The sequence below is a fragment of the Ranitomeya imitator genome, chromosome 5, assembly GCF_032444005.1.
Source record: "Ranitomeya imitator isolate aRanImi1 chromosome 5, aRanImi1.pri, whole genome shotgun sequence".
NCBI lineage: Eukaryota > Metazoa > Chordata > Amphibia > Anura > Dendrobatidae > Ranitomeya > Ranitomeya imitator.
In genome coordinates this window covers 350,149,314-350,169,523 of record NC_091286.1, presented here as the reverse complement: position 1 = coordinate 350,169,523, position 20,210 = coordinate 350,149,314, and the positions used below count along the sequence as shown (strand labels likewise).

Below are 20,210 nucleotides of genomic sequence, written 5' to 3'. Positions count from 1 at the left end.
GGAGGAGCACTACCAGAGCCCTGCAAAATGACCTCCAGCAGGCCACAAATTTGCATGTGTCTGCACAAATGGTTAGAAACTGATTCCATGAGGATGGTCTGAGTGACCGAAGTCCACAGATGGGGGTTGTGCTCACAGCCCAACACCATGCAGGACGCTTGGCATTTGCCACAGAACACCAGGATTGGCAAATTCACCACTGGCACCCTGTGCTCTTCACAGATTAAAGCAGGTTCACACTGAGCACATCTGACAGACGTGACAGAGTCTGGGGATGCCCTGGAGAGCGATCTGCTGCCTGCAACATCCTTCAGCATGACCGGTTTGACAGAGGGTCAGTAATGGTGTGGGGTGGCATTTCTTTGGAGGGCCACACAGCCCTCATGTGCTCGCCAGAGGTAGCCATTAGGTACCGAGATGAGATCCTCAGACCTCTTGTGACACCATATGTTGGTGTGGTTGGCCCTGGGTTCCTCCTAATACAGGACCATGCAAGATCTCATATGGCTGGAGTGTGTCAGCAGTTCCTACAAGATGAAGGCATTTAAGCTATGGACTGGCCTGCTCGTTCCCCAGACCTGAATCCGATAGAACACATCTGGGAAATCATGTCTCGCACCATCCACCAACATCACGTTGCACCACAGACTGTCCAGGAGTTGGCGGTTACTTTAGTCCAGGTCTGGGAGGAGATCCCTCAGGAGACCATCCGCCGCCTCATCAGGAGCATGCCCAGGCATTGTAGGGAGGGCATACAGGCCCGTGGAGGCCACAATCACTACTGAGCATCATTTCCTTGTCTTGAGGCATTTCCACTGAAGTTGGATCAGCCTGTAACTTCATTTTCCACTTTGATTTTGAGCATCATTCCAACTCCAGACCTCTGTGGGATATTAGTTGTGATTTACGTTGATCACTTTTAGGTTTTATTGTTCTCCACACATTCCACTACGTAATGAATAAAGATTTACAACTGGAATATTTCATTCAGTGATATCTAGGATGTGGGATTTTAGTGTTCCCTTTATTTTTTGAAGCAGTGTATATTTCAACTGGATCTGTTTTTTTTTTTTTTTTTTTTTACATTGAAGTCTATGGAAAACTGATCAGATAAATATAGTCATCAGTTTTCTTTTCATTTGAAACTGATCCAGTAAGCAAAAACAGATCCAATTCAAATAAAAGAAAAACAGATGGCTGATTAACGGATCGGTTTTCCATAGATTTCAATGTTAAAAAACCAGATCCAGTTGAAGTCAGTTTTTTTAAGCTGGACAAAAAAAGTTGCATCTGCACAACTTTTTTGCTGCTGGATCTGTCCTAACTCATGATCACTGGACAGGTGAACATAGTCCAAGGCAGGAAAAAGAAAAATCACAGTCCAAAGAAGAATCACACCTGACACTTGTTTGAAATGTGAGATAAGCCACTGCCAGAGGTGTCTGGCAGCAGCTTTATCCTCTTTATCCATTTGAAAACACACGACTGCTCAGTTGAGCCCTCATATTTATAGGAGGGATTTAAGAAAGCTGTTCAATAACTACTTCATGTCTATGACCTTACGGGGATTCCACTTTCAGGAAAAGCTCCAAAGCAAATAGAGCAGACCCAACCTTCACCAGGTCTGGCATTAGCTCCCCACCGCTGCTGAAGTCACAGTGCGATGGATGCAGCGGTAATATTACGCTGGCAGCACACAAGACTGCTGTAGCCACTTGATCGTTGAGCTGAAGCAGATAGCGTGAGTTCCTGAGCTCAGTGATTGGCTACAGAGGTAATGCGAACTGTAGACGCGATGTCAACTCTGCCTCGGAAACACCGAGACCCAGGGTGGAGAGTGCAAGTGGAAAAACCCTTTAAAAAGTATGTTAGTCACCCAAGCAGTATTTGGGAAGAGCGGAATGGGAGTGTGAAGTTGCTTTTTAAAGTCAAGATATTATATGCCACCACCCCCTATATATTTGAGAAAATGTTAGGGAGAAATTGCCTATTTATTTCCCTATGAGGCTGGGTACTGGCTGAACATGCACTTACCAAACCAGTGTAATTCAGATAGAGTTTAGAAAAAGGGGATTTGAGCCATTGTGTGGCTCTTTCTGGTATCTCCTCCAGATAAATTGCAGGATGGGGCGTTTTTTTTTTGTATTCTAGGAGCAATTAAACATAATAATATTCTCACAGCTAAACACTGAGAATGCGCCATAATATTTTGACATGCTTAACGCAAGAATAGAATGATCCCTTTAGTTCATTTCTCTTGCAGCGATTTCTGCCTCCTCCTTAATCATCTGAATTACTGGTTATAGGATCCTCCTTGCTCCTACAACATATTATTCACTAAGAACTCCCTCACTGTGCACAAGCCAACAGAGGCAGGAATCCCTCCCTGCAGAGAAACCGGAAAAATAGAGCCGTTCTGGCTTGTTCACGGCAGGCTGGAAAGAATAAATTAGGGACATATCAAGCACCGTCAAATAGAAAGGAAATAATACATGAACCTAAACCGCTTTTTAGAGCTGGATCAACTGTATACTAATGGGGACGGCTCCCTCAGATCACCGAAGGATAAGGCGTGGGGTAATCACTCTCGCTTTGCTTTACCCTTCCTCCTTTTCCTTCCATGCTCTACTCCCGCTTTGTGGTTCTCATGCTTGAGCAGAGCACCATTAGTAACAGCTCCTCCATTCACCACTGACTTTGCATTCGCCATAGACTTTCCATTTATCACTGATTTTCCGTTCACCAGAGACTTTCCATTCACTGCAGACTTTCCATGTTGGACATGCTTTCCGCTTCGTGCTGATCCTTTCGGTGTTTTGTATGTCCGGTAGTAGAAATTTGCAAATAGAAAAATGAAGGTGATGGCATATACAATCAGCGCCCAATGCATCCATTTGGGGAAGGGACAATCAATGTAGAGAGACAAGGCAGTGTGACCAATAGTGACGTGGAACTGGACCTAGAAACCAAAACCAAAGAACCATTAGATGGGTGACCAATAGTAATTGCATAGCAGTCATACTTCTGAATTGCTCTGTGTGGTCATATTTCTACAACATGCTGTCTAATAACTGTGAGAAATCAAAATATTTTCTTCTACCTTAATCCCTTCATCCCCCAAGCCTGTTTTCACCTTCATGACCAGGCAAAATTTTCAATTCTGACCACTGTCAATTTATGAGGTTATAACTCTGGAACGCTTCAACGGATCCCACTGATTTTTTTCTTGACATATTGTATGTCATGATAGTGGTAACATTTCTTCAATAGGACTTATTTTTATTTGTGGAAAAAAATAAAGTTTGACAACAATTTAGAAACATGTTGCAAGAAAGAAAAAAAAAAAAAAACGAACATGTAACTTTTTTCACAAAAATTTAAAGCCAACTTTTTTATTTTCACAATGGTAACAGGAGAAAATGGACCCCAAAACTTGTTGTGCAATTTCTCCTGAGCATGCAGATACCCCATATGTAGGGGAAAACAGGGATTTTTGTGTACTCACTGTAAAATCCTTTTCTCCGAGCCAATCATTGGGGGACACAGGACCATGGGTGTTATGCTGCTGCCATTAGGAGGACACAGAAAGAATAGCTCCTCCCCTGCAGTATGCACCCTCCTGCTGGCTCCAAGTGAACCAGTTTGGTAACAAAGCAGTAGGAGCTTAAGGGTACCGTCTCACACAGTGCCATTTTGATCGCTACGACGGTGCGATTCGTGACGTTCCAGCGATATCCATATCGCTGTGTCTGACACGCAGCAGCGATTAGGGATCCTGCTGAGAATCGTACGTCGTAGCAGATCGTTTGGAACATTCTTTTCGTCGCTGGATCTCCCGCTGTCATCGCTAGATCGGTGTGTGTGACACCGATCTAGCGATGCGTTCGCTTGTAACCAGGGTAAACATCGGGTTACTAAGCGCAGGGCCGCGCTTAGTAACCCGATGTTTACCCTGGTTACCAGCGTAAATGTAAAAAAAAAACCAAACAGTACATACTTACATTCCGGTGTCCGTCAGGTCCCTCGCCGTCTGCTTCCCGCAATCACTGACTGCCGGCCGTAAAGTAAAAGCAGCCAGTGAGTGCGGGAAGCAGACGGCAAGGGACAGACACCGGAATGTAAGTATGTAGTGTTTGGTTTTTTTACGCTGGTAACCAGGGTAAACATCGGGTTACTAAGCGCGGTCCTGCGCTTAGTAACCCGATGTTTACCCTGGTTACCCGGGGACCTCGGCATCGTTGGTCGCTGGGGAGCTGACTGTCACAGCTCTCCAGCGACCACACTACGACTACTACAAACAGGGCATCTGACCTGTGGAAGGACGCCGTCCGCGAGACGTACCTCTTGAGAGCTCTCACTAAATCCAGTGTGTGGAGGGCCTTCTCGAATCGATGTACTGGTGCCGGACACAGTGACGGTAAGACAATCTCCTGATTGAGATGGAAGGATGAGACAACTTTTGGCAAAAAGGACGGGGATGTTCTCAAAACCACCTTATCCTGATGAAAATTCAGGAACGGAACTTGACAGGACAAAGCCGCCAGCTCTGAGACTCGTCTAATGGACGTGACCGCAACCAGGAAGGCAACCTTCCATGAAAGAAAGGACAGGAAAACTTCCTGTAGAGGTTCAAAAGGAGCTTCTTGCAAGACTCAGAGGACCAGATTAAGGTCCCATGGTTCCAACAGCATCTTATAGGGCGGCACCTTATGGGAGGCTCCCTGAATGAACGTTTTCACTTGTAATCTGTTGGCAATCTTGCGTTGGAAAAGAACGGACAGGGCTGAAATCTGCCCTTTGAGAGAGCTAAGGGCGAGACCCAAGTCCAAACCGGTGTGTAAAAATTCGAGGATGGAAGGAATGGAAAATTCAAGAGAACGTCCCCGGTCGTTGCACCAGGAAAAGAAGGTCTTCCAAGTGCGATATTAAATACGCATAAACGTAGGCTTTCTAGCGCTGATCATGGTAGAGATGACTTCCGGAGAGAAACCTGCCTTGGTTAGAACCCAGGACTCAACAGACATACCGTTAAACATAGGGCCTCGAAGTTCTGGTGGTAAATGGGGCCCTGTGATAGCAGGTCTGCGCAATTCGGTACTCGCCAGGGAACATCGGCGACGATTTGAACTAGTTCCGCGTACCACGCCCGGCGCGGCCAATCTGGCACAATCAGGATTACTGGTACTCGCTCTGCTCTGATCTTCTTGATGACTCTCGGCAGTAAGGTGAGCGGGGAAAATATGTACGGAAGCTGAAAATGATGCCACGGGAGTACGAGTGCATCTGCCCCGATGGCTGTTGGATCGTGGGACCGAGCTATGAAGTTGGGAACTTTGGAATTTAGCCGTGAGGCCATCAGATCCACGTCCGGAGTTCCCCAACGACAGCAGATCTGGTGGAAGATCTCCGGATGGAGAGACCACTCCCCAGGGTCGAGGTTTTGACGACTGAGGAAAACTGCCTCCCAACTGTCCACTCCCAGGATGTGAAACGCAGAAATCATTGAGCGGTTTTCCTCGGCCCAACGGAGAATGTAGCCTACCTCGCTCATGGCTGCCATGCTGCGGGTTCCCCCGTCGGTTGATGTATGCCACTGCAGTGGCATTGTCGGACTGAATCCTGATGGGACGACCTGCCAGGAAGGGGTGGAACTGGAGAACAGCTAACCTGATTGCCCGAATTTCTAAGATGTTGAACGGAAGGCGTGATTCCTGAAGTGACCAGCGGCCCTGAGCAGTGTGATGTAGGAACACCGCTCCCCAGCCAAGAAGACTGGCATCTGCTGTCATAACTAGCCAATGTACTGGAAGAAAAGACTTCCCTTGATTCAGGGAGGATTTCAATTTCCACCACCTGAGAGACTGTCTGACTCGCTGGGGAAGAAAGAACCGACGGTCGAGGGAGGACGGGTTCCTGTCCCAAACAGCCAGGAGGGCATGCTGTAAGGGACGGAGGTGTAAATGGGCAAATGAACTGCCTCCATAGCTGCTACCATCCTGCCGAGGACTCATACTGAAGCGCAGAGAGGGAGTGCGAGGTTGAGAGAGCTTCTGAGCTTCCCGCTGTAAGGCCGAGATCTTTTTCGGGAGAAGAAGGACCAACCCCTGGGACGAATCCAGTATCATTCCTAGAAAGGAAATTCGCTGAGTACTGGGGAAGATTTTTTGAAGTTTATCTTCCAACCCAGGTGAGAAAGAGAATCCATTGTGATGTTCACAGCCTCCTTGCAGGCGCAGAAAGAGGGGCCTTTGATGAGGATATCGTCTAGATACGGTAGCACCACCACGCCTCGGGTGTGAAGGATGGCCATGGCGGCCGCCATGACCTTGGTGAATACCCTGCTAGCGGTGGCGAGGCCGAAGGGCAAAGCAACGAATTGGAAGTGTTGTTCCTGAACTGCGAAGCGAAGGAACCTCTGGTGAGAGGGGAAAATTGGAATGTGGAGGTACGCGTCCTGGATGTCTATAGACGCCAGGAACTCTCCTTTTTCCATGGAGGCGATGACAGAATGAAGCGATTCTATTCGGAACCGTCATACCCTGACAAACCTGTTCAGCAGTTTTAGGTCCAGTATGGGCCCGTACTGTACAGTCCTTCTTTGGAACAATGAACAGGTTTGAATAAAAACCTTGAAACCTTTTGCTCTGAGGGACCATGATAATAACCCCGCCTTCTTTTAAAGAGCTTATGGCTTGGAAGAACTCTGATGCCTTTGCCCTGGGAGGAGAAGACAGGAAAAAACAATTTGTTGGGAGAGAGGAGAATTCTATCTTGTATCCGGAGGACACTAGGTCGCGGACCCATTCGTCGTGAACGACCGAGAGCCATGCGTTGCTGAAGGAAAGCAGGTGGCCGCCTACTTTGAGGGTGTCCCCCGGATACCACCGGGAGTATGAGTGGGAGATCTGCCTGGTCTGGACACCCTGGATCCTGACTGCCTTGGCCTGCCTCTCCATGAAGGGGAAGGTTTGTAAGAGGTCTGGGGGACCTCTATCCCTACGCTGTGCCCGGCCGGGTCCGGAAGATGCTGAAGTGGAGGACCAATTTGAGTTGGAACGAAAAACAAAGTCGGGACCGAGCCTGCTGTTGCTGGTTCCGAAAGGGTCTCTGTTGTGGGAGAAATGTACTCTTCTCTCCAATGGCGTCAGAAATTAATTGATCGAGTTTTTCGTCAAAAAAGCGACCGCTCTGATATGGTAAAGAATTCAATGACTTTTTGGAATCAGAATCCGCACGCCAGTCCCTGAGCCATAAGGACCTCCGATTGGTGATGGCATTTGTTGCTGCTTGAGAAGCGCAGTCAGTGGCATCCAGAGACACGGTCACCAGAAAATCCCCAGCTCTGGCTATCTGAGCAGCAAGGTCTGCCACCTCGGGGGGGAAGATTGGTATTCAAATCAGCTGAAGACAAGACCTCAGCCCAATGGGTCATAGCCTTAGCCACCCAGGTAGAGGCAAAAGATGGAAAGAGTGCGGCTGCTGAGGTTTCAAAGGCTGAACGAGCCATATTGTCGATCTGACGATCGGTGGGGTTTTTAATCGAGGCGCCCTCTGAGGAGGATAAAATAGATTTAGTAGCTAGGCATGATACTGGAGGATCTACCGGAGGAGACTGTGATCAATCTTTTCTTAGATCAGGAGCAAAGGGATATTTTGACTCCATGGGCTTTTGCCCTGTGAAGCGTTTATCTGGACGGATCCTATGAGATTCAACGATTGGGATGATTGGCGAACACTCTTGAGCCCGCTTTGTCCTCTTAAAGGACACAGCATCATCCGTTTTAGATAAAGTTTCCTCATCTAGCTTCAGGGCCTTGTTTACTGACTCAATGAGAGAGTCGAGAGTCTCCTGATCATGTTGGAATTCCTGATCTAGGGACGTGTTAGAATCGTCCTCTGAGACAGGTTCTCTACTAGCCTCAAGGGAAGGGGAGCGAAAAATGGAACGCTCAGAACCCGATACCTGGTGATGGTCTGGGGACAAGGCATGAATCCTTTTCCTGGAAGAGCGAGAGCTCCTTGGTAAGGTACGACCCCTAGTGTACAAGGGGTTCTGATCATTGGAAGCGTTGTGCATAAAGAGTGCCCTGGTTAGAGGAAGGGTCTCAGAACGAGTCTAACGCTTTAGCCAGGGATGCCATAGACCGGGTAAGGGAGGTAGCCCACTCAGGGGGACTAGGCTCACTGGGTTCGGTATCAGTAACAGGTGGTTCCTGAGCAGTCACCGGTTCACAAGCTGAGCATAACGCAGTATTGTGACCACGGGGTAGAGGTACAAGCAGCAAAAAACAGTGTGGGTTTTTCCCAGACTTTTTGTTAGGCTTTGATTGAGACATAGTGTAGCCTTGAGGAGAGCGCTTACTAGCAGGGGAAGGGTTAAGCTATGTTTCTGCAGCTTACTGGTCCTCTGTCTTGAGTCCCCGGGGGATGTCCGCAATGTCCACAGAAATCGCTCCCTGAAGCTGTGATTCAAAACGCTGGAGCAGCGCTGCAGCATCAGCCTGTGTGGTGTCAAAAGATGGCCGCCGAGATCAGGAAGAGAAGGCGCTTCTCGCAGAACGAGAAGCGGCAGAGAGTGGGCGGCGGTAACTGCCAGTGGGCGGAGTCAACATTCCGGCCTGGAAAAGGAAAAAGCCGGGGGCTAAATTTTAAGTTTGCGGTTGCGGCCTGTAGCGCCGCTACCGCTATTTGTGCGACGTGACGCACGGACCCGGGCTTTAAGGTATCTGCAGACCTCCCTTATCCCAGGGACCAGGATTCCCCGCGCCTCGGCCATGCAGGTGTACTCACGGTAGATGCGGTGGCCCGGTGCTCAATCCACCATCGCCATAGTCAGGTAGGGGGCGTAGAGCTTCTGCCGCCTTCCATCATCGGCTATAACAGTGGTGATGCAGTGGGAGGCTGCACGGACGCCATAAACATCATGTCCGGTTATGCACCTGGCTCCAGGAGAGGTAAATGAAGGGCTACTCCATGTGGTCGCCTGCTATGGAGGAGGGGGGGGGAAGGTCGTAACACGAAGGAACAGTCGCCCGTAAAGTGAGCTCAGGGCTGGCATCCAACGGTGCAGGAAAGGGTATGGGGAGGGACGCTCCGCATTCTTGCCTGTTGATGGTTCGGGGAAGATCGGAACCTAGAAAGGGTCCATCGCCCCCATTCGCTCCGTTAAGGGAAAAAGAATAAAAATAAAAATGGTGGGGTCTGAAAGCAAACCCAAGTGCCTCCTACAGACACTAAGCAAGAACTGGTTCACCTGGAGCCAGCAGGAGGGTGCATACTGCAGGGGAGGAGCTATTCTGTCTGTGTTACTTAGTGTCCTCCTAGTGTCAGCAGCATAACACCCATGGTCCTGTGTCCCCCAACGAGGCGTAGGAGAAACTACTGCTTAGATGTATGGCAGGGCTCAGAAACAAAGCAAATATAAAATTGCTGGAATATAATTAGCAGATAGCATATTGCCTCTGCAGAGCCTCTGAACAGTGCAGTGGAAACCCCTCACAAGTGGCACCATTTTGGAAACTAGACGCTTCAGGAAACTTATCTAGATGTGTAGTGAGTACCTTGAACCCATATGTGTTTCACAGATGTTTATAACGTTGAGCTGAGAAAATAAAAATCACATTTTTCCCACAAAAATGTTCTTTTAGCCCTCAAGTTTGCCTTTTCACAAGGGTAACAGGAGAAATTTGACCCCAAAATTTGTTGTGCAATTTCTCTTGAGTACGCCGATACCCTATATGTGGGGGAAAACTACCATTTTGGCACACAGCAGGACATTTTGTAACACAGACTTTGATGGAATGGTCTGAGGGTGTCATGCCGCGTTTTGAGAACCCCTGACGTACGTTAACAGTGGAAACCCCCCACAAGTAACTCCATCTTGAAAACTAGACCCCTTAAGGAATTTATCTAGATGAGTGGTGAGCAGCACCTTGAACCTACATGTGCTTCACAAAATTTTACAAAGTTGAACTGTGAAAATGAAAATATATAAATACACCATATTTTTCCCACAAAAATTTAGTTTTAGCTCCAACATCTTTCCTTTTTTCACAAGGACTGCAGGAGAAAACGGACACCAAAATTTGCTCACAGGACCAGCTAGTCACAACAATGATAAGCTACTAGTGCTAAAACAATCAACCAATGTAGATTTAGGCATTGTTGAAATCTGTGTTTTAACCCCTACTTCATGCAGTCTTCAGATTACAAAGCAAAAGTCTGCTGACAGGATAACCCATTGAAAGGGAATCTGCAAACAACATTTATCACCTAATCACAGCACAGGTGATCACGCATTTAGTCTTCACAGGGTACATATGGGACCTTCCTTCTCAGGATGGGTGGGGCTCCTAGCGATCATACATTTACATTATGAAAATTGACAACCAATTCTATTAGTTCTCATACAGTCATGGCCGAAAGTGTTGGCTCTCTGTAAATTGTTCCAGAAAATGAAGTTCGGCATTTCTCCCAGAAAATTATTGCAATTATATATGTTTTATTATACACGTTTATTTCCTTTGCGTGTACTGCAACTACACACAAGAGAAAAATATGCAAATTGGACACAAAGTTACACAAAATCCCAATATGGTCCTGACAAAATTGTTGGCACCTTTCCAAAATTGCAGGTAAACAACTTTGTTTCAAGCTTGTGATGGTAGTTCAAACTCACTCGTGTCAAATAACAGGTGTCGACAATAAGAAAACCACACCAGGATAAAAACGGGATAAGTTGACTCAAACTTTGCCTTGTGTTAGCGTGAATAATCCGCTTACATTTGAATGAAAAGAAATGCTATGGCATGAGACCCAGGAGGGCCCCACTGCTGACACAGACATAAAAAAATCTAGACTGCAGTTTGCGAAAATGTATGAGAGTATGCCAAAATCCATCTGGGAAATTGTCTTGTGGACAGATGAGATCAAGATAGATCTTTTTGTTAAAGCACATCATTCTATTGTTTACCCAAAATCGAATAAGGCATACAAAAAAAAAAAGAACACAGTACCTACAGTGAAATATGATGTAGGTTCAAAGATGGTTTGGCAGCGGATGCCTTGATTGTGTTTAAGGCATCTAGAAATCTGAAGTTCGCATAGTGCCCAGTGTCAGAAAGCTGGGTTTGCGTCCCAGGTCAAAGTGTCTTCCAGCAGAACAATGACCCCCAATCATACTTCAAGAAGTACCTAGAAATGGATGGAAACAAAGTGATAGAGAGTTCTGAAGTGGGCATCAATGAGTCTGGATCTAAATCCCATTGAACACCTATGAAGAGATCTTAAAATTACTGTTCGGAGAAAGCACCATTCAAATATGAGAGACTTGGAGCAGTTTGCAATAGAAGAGTGGTCCAAAATCCCAGTTGAGAGGTGTAAGAAGCTAGTTGATCGTTATAGGAAGCGATTGATTGCAGTTATCTATTCCAAAGGGTGTGCAACCAATTTAAGTGGAGGGTGTCAACAATTTTATCAGGCCCATTTTGGGAGGGGGGTTGTGTGAAATGATGTCCAATTTGCCTTTTGTCTGTATTTTTGTGCTGTTCCAATACATACGAAGGAAATAAACGTGTGTAACAAAACATGTGTAACTGCAATAACTTTCTGGGAGAAATACTTCGTTTTCTAGAACATTTTAATGGGTGCCAATGCTTTCGACCATGATTGTACATATTAAAACCCACAACTTCCATATTCATCTGAACAGTGGTAACCTTTCTTGCACTTATGGGTTCAAGGTGATGTCCATCTTTTTTTTCTTAGCGGTCACTATAGTGTGTTGGTCCCCTTATTAGGGACAGTGTAATATACAGTCATGGCCAAAAGTATTGACACCATTCTGTCAGATAATACTCATTTTCTTCCTGAAAATGATTGCAAACACAAATTATTTGGTATTATCTTCATTTAATTTGTCTTAAATGAAAAAACACAAAAAGAATTGTCCTAAAGCCAAACTGGATATAATTCCACACCAAACATAAAAAAGGGGGTGGACAAAAGTATTGGCACTGCTCGAAAAATCATGTGATGCTTCTCTAATTTGTGTAATTAACAGCACCTGTAACTTACCTGTGGCACCTAACAGGTGTTGGCAAAAACTAAATCACACTTGCAGCCAGTTGACATGGATTAAAGTTGACTCAACCTCTGTCCTGTGTCCTTGTGTGTACCACATTGAGCATGGAGAAAAGAAAGAAGACCAAAGAAATGTCTGAGGACTTGAGAAACCAAATTGTGAGGAAGCATGAGCAATCTCAAGGCTACAAGTCCATCTCCAAAGACCTGAATGTTCCTGTGTCTGCTGTGCGCAGTGTCATCAAGAAGTTTAAAGCCTATGGCACTGTGGCTAACCTCCCTAGATGTGGACGGAAAAGAAAAGTTGACAAGAGATTTCAACACAAGATTGTGCGGAAGTTGGATAAAGAACCTCGACTAACATCCAAACAAGTTCAAGCTGCCCTGCAGTCCGAGGGTACAACAGTGTCAACCTGTACTATCCGTCGGCGTCTGAATGAAAAGGGACTGTATGGTAGGAGACCCAGGAAGACCCCACTTCTTACCCCGAGACATAAAAAAGCCAGGCTGGAGTTTACCAAAACTTACCTGAGAAAGCATAAAACGTTTTGGAAGAATGTTCTATGGTCAGATGAGACAAAAGTAGAGCTTTTTGGGCAAAGGCATCAACATAGAGTTTACAGAAGAAAAAAAGAGGCATTCAAAGAAAAAAACACGGTCCCTACAGTCAAACATGGCGGAGGTTCCCTGATGTTTTGGGGTTGCTTTGCTGCCTCTGGCACTGGACTGCTTGACCGTGTGCATGGCATTATGAAGTCTGAAGGATACCAACAAATTTTGCAGCATAATGTAGGGCCCAGTGTGAGAAAGCTGGGTCTCCCTCAGAGGTTATGGGTCTTCCAGCAGGACAATGACCCAAAACACACTTCAAAAAGCACTAGAAAATGGTTTGAGAGAAAGCACTGGAGACTTCTAAGGTGGCCAGCAATGAGTCCAGACCTGAATCCCATAGAACACCTGTGGAGAGATCTAAAAATGGCAGTTTGGAGAAGGCACCCTTCAAATATCAGGGACCTGGAGCAGTTTGCCAAAGAAGAATGGTCTAAAATTCCAGCAGAGCATTGATGGTTACCGGAAGTGGTTGGTCGCAGTTATTTTGGCTAAAGGTGGTGCAACCAAGTATTAGGCTGAGGGTGCCAATACTTTTGTCTGGCCCATTTTTGGAGTTTTGTGTGAAATGATCAATGTTTTGCTTTTTGCTTCATTCTCTTTTGTGTTTTTTCATTTAAGACAAATTAAATGAAGATAATAATACCAAATAATTTGTGTTTGCAATCATTTTCAGGAAGAAAATGAGTATTATCTGACAGAATTGCAGGGGTGTCAATACTTTTGACCATGACTGTAAGTAGTTTTGCAAGACCTGGTCCATTGGTCAAATCAGTAATCTGTTTTCGCCGGCCGGGCGTCCTGATAAGCACCTTTTACCTGACGGAGTCCATGGCTCTTTATTACCTGGCCTGTAACCACGTCACATCTGCATCAAGCTGCAATGATGATGTTGCGCCAGGCTGCATAATCAGGTAATAAGTGGTTCTCAGGACTCCTGTATGGGTGGCTGAGTATCAAGTCCTGTGAATGGAGTTGGACCAACTAACGTAGCACTGTATATAACACTGCTGGAGCAGACTTGGAGAAATGGCATGGCCAGCACGGCAATTTATGCAGGTATAAAAACCTCCTTTTATACATAAGGCAGTTACCAATAATAAAAAATCCTGAGAGGTTAAAGTTAGAAACCTCTAGTAGAAATCAGTAGTCGAAGCTTAGAGGTAGAAAACCTACAGACAGGTTTCCAATACTAAAGGAGTATCCTTTTATAGATTTTTTTTTTTTGTAAATGAATAATTTATATTTTACCAGTTGTAAAATTGTCAAGTATCGTTTCCACCAGAGATACTTCTGAAGATGGGGCCCACAGGCAGCTAAGCCATAATACAAGTACATCACAACATGGATCAAGGCGTTCATATGTGCACCAAAGAAGGCTGGAAGGTAATAAGACACAAAAATGTATCAGAGACCACAAAGTCATGTAAACGTACAATCACGTCACCTCATTAAGACACAGCACATAATAGTTACATGACAAACTCGGAACACAAGATTTACGGCTATTTAGCTTCTCCCGAAGTAACGGACTGGCGCATTTATCTTTTATAGTGAACTTGTCACCAGGTTTGGCCGACATAAGATACGGCCATCACCTTTCAGGACTGATATACAGCATTCTATAAGCCCTGAAAGGTGATAGCCATATCTCTTCTCGGCCAAACCTGGTGACAAGTTCACTTTAAACACAGTGTCAAGTATATGCTCACCATGCTCGGGTATATGTTATTACCGCCAAATACACTTATAAAAGAGATTAGGACAAATGGACCAAAGATAATGTTCAATCTGTATACACAACTGTCACGGCAAAGCGCAGAAGATGGTCACAATGGTTAAGGGAATCTGTCAGGTGAGTCATGCTGCCCAAACCATGTAAATCACTGATCAAATCTTGGTTGCATGATTATGCCAGGTATGTTTTACTCTGAACGCCTTCCAGAGAAGTTATAGTTAGAAGATCCAACAGGGGAACACAAGCAGAGAAGTAACTAGGCCGGCACTCACCTCCTGCCAGCTTCACCCACTCACATCTACAGGTGATTGGTTGATCTATGTGTACACATGAAGACCCCCCCGCCATCACCAGTAGCGGAACGTGAAGCCGGGTCTTCTAACTAGGTTTCCTCTGAAAAGCTGGAGTGTAGTGGAGAGAATACACCTGATCCTGGCTCAGATTCGTGCTGCCCGCGGTTTGTGTAGCATGAGCTGTCTGCCATGTTCCTTTTAAACCGGCAGGTGTAACTCTACAGCTGGATGCCAAACACAGATGTATCGGCCGATGCTTCTTAGACGGAGCGGGCGTCACTTGCAAGAATCTCCCATTTTGCTGGCGCACAGTGGGGAGACAGTTACTACAGAAGGGATTATAAGCAGCACAGGCCTTTCTCTGGCTGCAGGAAACTATAGTTTAGCAACACGATTGACTCCTTTTCTTCCTACGTTAATGTTTTTCCAGGAGTCAGACGACAAAGGAAAGATTCATATATCGAGCGAGATTTTTAATTTTGCATGGTGTATAATTAGTGGTGAGGATTTGGCTTCTTAGACTATGTTGCTGCTGTTTTATGCAAATTGTAAGCTGTGTTTTACAGTAGCAGCTAAGTCTATGAGCTTTCAGAAATCTCACTCACACACATTGGGGTTTTGCCTGACTGATATGGAAACCTGCTGCGTTTTTGCAAACATCATGGCACTTCATTCAGCAATTTTTCTCCCATAAAAAGCAATAAGTACAAAAATGCAGCAAAAAACACAGGTATCACAGGTTTTTATGAGTTTTTGTTTTTTGGTGCAAAATTCTCAAGTAGTTCTTTTTTTATGCACTAATCTTTATCAGCATGCCCGATAGGCAAATGCACCGGATAAAAACGAAGCAAGGAAAAACACAGGAAATATGCAGCAAAAAATAGGAACAGCACCAGACCAAACACCTTACTGCATGCACGCTTCCCTGACCAGCAGTCAAATGGCCTCCCAGATAATAAGCAAAAAAATATATCTACACACATTGCTCAAAAAATAAAGGGAACACTTAAACAACAGAATATTACTCCAAGTAAATCAAACTTCTGTGAAATCAAACTGTCCACTAAGGAAGCAACACTGTTTGACAATCAATTTCACATGCTGTTGTGCAAATGGAATAGACCACAGATGGAAATTATTGGCAATTATCAAGACACCCTCAATAAAGGAGTGGGTCTGCAGGTGGGGACCACAGATCACATCTCAGTACCAATACTTTCTGGCTTGTGTTTTGGTCACTTGAATGTTGGTTGTGCTTTCACACTCGTGGTAGCATGAGATGGACTCTACAGCCCACACAAGTGGCTCAGGTAGTGCAGCTCATCCAGGATGGCACATCAATGCGAGCTGTGACAAAAAGGTTTGCTGTGTCTGTCAGCGTAGTGTCCAGAGGCTGGAGGTGCTACCAGGAGACAGGCCAGTACACCAAGAGATGTGGAGCGGCCGTAGGAGGACAACAATCCAGCAGCAGGACCACTACCTCAGCCTTTGTGCAAGGAGGAACAGGAGGAGCACTGCCAGAGCCCTGCAAAATAACCACCAGCACGTCACAAATGTGCATGTTTCTGCACAAAGCGGTTAGAACCCGACTCCATGGGGATGGTCTGAGTGCTCGACGTCCACAGATGGGGGTTGTGCTCACAGCCCAACACCATGCAGGATGCTTGGCATTTGCCACAGAACACCAGGATTGGCAAATTCACCACTGGCGCCCTGTGCTCTTCACAGATGAAAGCAGGTTCACACTGAGCACGTGACAGACATGACAGAGTCTGGAGACGCAGTGGAGAGCGATCTGCTGCCTGCAACATCCTTCAGCATGACCGGTTTGGCAGTGGGTCAGTAATGGTGTGGGGTGGCATTTCTTTTCCCTCCATGTGCTCGCCAGAGGTAGCCTGACTGCCATTAGGTACCAAGATGAGATCCTCAGACCCCTTGTGAGACCATATGCTGGTGCAGTTGGCCCTGGGTTCCTCCTAATCCAGGACAATGTCAGACCTCATGTGGCTGGAATGTGTCAGCAGCAGTTCCTGCAAGATGAAGGCACTAAAGCTATGGACTGGCCCGCCCATTCCCCAGACCTGAATCCGATAGAACACATCTGGGACATCATGTCTCACACCATCCACCAACGTCACGCTGCACCACAGACTGTCCAGGAGTTGGCGGATGCTTTAGTCCAGCTCTGGGAGGAGATCCCTCACGAGACCATCCGCTGCATCATCAGGAGCATGCCCAGGCATTATAGGGAGGGCATACAGACTACTGAGCATCATTTCTTGTCTTGAGGCATTTCCACTGTAGTTGGATCAGCCTGTATCTTCATTTTCATTTTGAGCATCATTCCAACTCCAGACCTCTGTGGGATATTAGTTGTGATTTACGTTGAACATTTTTAGGTTTTATTGTTCTCAACACATTCCACTATGTAATGAATTAAGATTACAACTGGAATATTTCATTCAGTGATATCTAGGATGTGGAATTTTAGTGTTCCCTTTATTTTTTTTTTAGCAGGGTATATTGCCCCTTACATGGGAGAAACCCATAAGTATAATATTTCACGTAAACACTCCAAATAATAAATATGCCAAATATAATGGAATCGGTGCAGACTGATTTTCAGGACCAAGCCTAGGTCGGTTATTTCTGGACGGGAGAAACACCTCTTATCTTCAGGCATCCGCAACTCTTCTTTTGATTAGCTGACCTTGTGTGACATCACATGTGTGTCAAGCTGCAATGATGATGTCGCACCAAGCAGGCTAATCAGAAGAAGAGCTGTGGATGTGAGAATGTGGTCACAAATTACTGACTGGATCGGTGAACTGGGTCGTGCGAATCGATTGTCACCACCGCGAATAATAAACATACATTTTTCCTTGTTTTAGTTGGGTAAGAGAATAAAACGGATACTTACATTGTCCCCCAGCGACCCATTTGATTCCAATCCACCACAAGGTAAACATTGTACAGTGATGATATACATGCAGAAAACTGATCTGATTAAACTTTTTTCTCAGAATGAAAAACACTGTATCAAAGTATTCGACTCCTTTAGAGACATAATACCACCACAGGGCAGAGGCTACCTGAAAGAAAACAAGAGGACCAAAATAAATGTTAGAGGTAGGAGAAAGAGTATATAGTATTTGTGTTATATGTATTTTGTAAAGTTAAAAGGTGTTGTCCACTACTTGGACAACCCCTTATTAATGTCTGTTTGCCCCCAGTAAAACAACAACACTATGTGCGCAGTCGGACAGCTGTATAAAAGCAGACAGCAACGCACAGACTGGCTGGCGGTCCTCATCACCTGTGCGTGATCGCTGTATAGATATACGAGCTCTTGCAATCAGGTTGGAAGAGTCATCAGCCAGTCTGTGTATTGCGGTCCCATTTATACGGCTATCTGACTGCGCCATTATACTTACCGCCAGTGCTGGCACAGTTTCAGCAGTACTGGCACTGGTTCTCCCGAGGATCGCGTGGCATTATGTTTTTCTCTACATTCCTGCAAGTATGTGCAGGAACACACAGTTTTTAAGAAATATTGGCGGGAGGTCCGCTTTAATGGAGCAAAATTTGCTATTGTGTGTAGTATTGAATAGCGCAACAGGCTACATTACACTAGGAATTAAAAACCAAGTTGGCAGGAGACCGATGGTGACCTTTGGATGTCTGCTGCAAATCCATCCATGTGGATTAACACCAGGATTAGCCCCATTGTCATTCACAGGCTAGTTTATGCAGAATCTGCAGGAAACAAATAGCACTTTGCTTGTTTCCATGGACAGTTTATCGCCACAGAGGCAAAAATAATCCACAGTGAAAATTCCTGATCCATATTAAAGTGGATGTATGGGATGCAGATTTCGTGGTTAGGTTCAAAATCGGTGCCAAAACCTGCATGAGATCCAACCTGTGTGCACAGATCCCTTGTTTGTCACACGGATAACATGTTGTCACATATTTGCACAACAGCAGCATCCAAGTATGTCACAAGATACTTTTATTTTCGCTATAACAATCTAGATTGAATCTAGCCTGAACAGAGTCTGAGCTTTGATTTACCATCAATTTTAGGCGGTTGTGTAAAAGCAACTAGAATATTTGAGAATTATAAAATAAAAAATAAGCCACTTACTAGACATAGGACATCTTTATATTTCCTCCACTCCCTAACACTGGATAGCAGCACTGATCAGAGAAGTATGACACTGGAAATGGAGAAAGGTTTATTCCCGAGTAAGGCTCTGTTCACATGTCCAGTAATCTATTTATCCCACTTATATAGCGCCATTAATTCCACAGCGCTCCCATCAGATCAAATCAGTTAGAATGAATCCAGCAGCGCAGATACAACTTTTTGTCCGGCTAAATTTGGCTTCAACTGGATATGTATTTTTTTTATTTATTTATGTTTTAACACAGTCTATGGAAAACAGATCCGTTAAATAACTATCAGTTTTGTTCCATTTGAAACTGATCCAGTAAGCAAAAAAAAGATAATATTAATGATGAAAGAACGTACTTGGATAATGTGTTATCCGACCATGCTTGGGTGTTCTCTGATTACCTTGGCCGTGCTCGGATAATATAATCGAGTCCCAGCGACTGCGTGTTTTGCGGCAGTAAATAGCCGCAACCTATGCCGGCATTGCCTGTTAGGGAATCCCCACGTGTTGCCGAAAAACATGCAGACACAGGGCTTCGAACATATTATACGAACACGCCCAAAATAAGAAAGCACCCGAGCATGCTCAGATAACACATTATCCGAGCATGTTCGCTCATCACTAATCATGTTCAAATGAAGGAAAAACGGATGGTTAATTAAGTGATGCGTTTTCTATAGACTTCAGAATTAAAAAAAAAAAAAATATGGATCCAGCTGAAAGCGGATTTTTTTCAGTCGGACAAAAAAAACAACCCTTTTTTATATCTGCAAAACCTTTTGTCAACAGATTGCTGGATGTGTTCTAATATTCGATTACCTTAAAGAGGAACTTTCCGCACATTTTTAGGTTGAACGGGACATAATGTAACAGTGGCTGCAGAGTAGAATAAAATGTGCTTTATTTTTTTTTCCCTCTGTTGTGGAGATATTAGCAAAGTGTTTACTAGATAGCTAAAACTAATTAAGTACAAGTGAGCATTATCAGGGAGTTTTTCACTGTAGGCGTGTAATTCTTCCGCCTGTATTATGCTGACCAATCATAAATAAGCACACAGCAGAACACTCCCCCACAATAGCTTACAGCCACATTACTCACCGTGAGGTATAAAATAACAGTCTGATCTCAAGGTGGAGCTATTACAATTTGCAGTGAGCACAGTAGACCAGACACAGTTGAGCTTTCATCTCTTGTGGAGGGGTGGACAGTGCAGCTGAGTTTAGCTGTGTCACATTAAAAACCCCTTCATCAGCGCTCGTCATCACGCACTGTGACACCTGATCTATTGCCGCTCCTCCAAACGGCACGTCC

At 45.1% G+C, this 20,210-nt stretch overlaps 1 protein-coding gene across 1 annotated transcript in view; it reads right to left on the bottom strand.

The window, feature by feature from the left end:
* Positions 1 to 1,083: 1,083 nt before the first annotated feature.
* The window catches only part of ELOVL4 (ELOVL fatty acid elongase 4), a 33,194-nt gene continuing 14,067 nt past the window's right edge, over positions 1,084 to 20,210 (bottom strand). The window contains exons 4-6 of the mRNA XM_069726455.1: positions 17,642 to 17,813; positions 13,942 to 14,069; positions 1,084 to 2,959 (exon numbers count right to left, since the gene is read on the bottom strand). Coding sequence (XP_069582556.1) covers positions 2,582 to 2,959; positions 13,942 to 14,069; positions 17,642 to 17,813 — 678 coding nt within the window. The 3' untranslated portion in view covers positions 1,084 to 2,581. The remainder of the gene's footprint in view (positions 2,960 to 13,941; positions 14,070 to 17,641; positions 17,814 to 20,210) is intronic.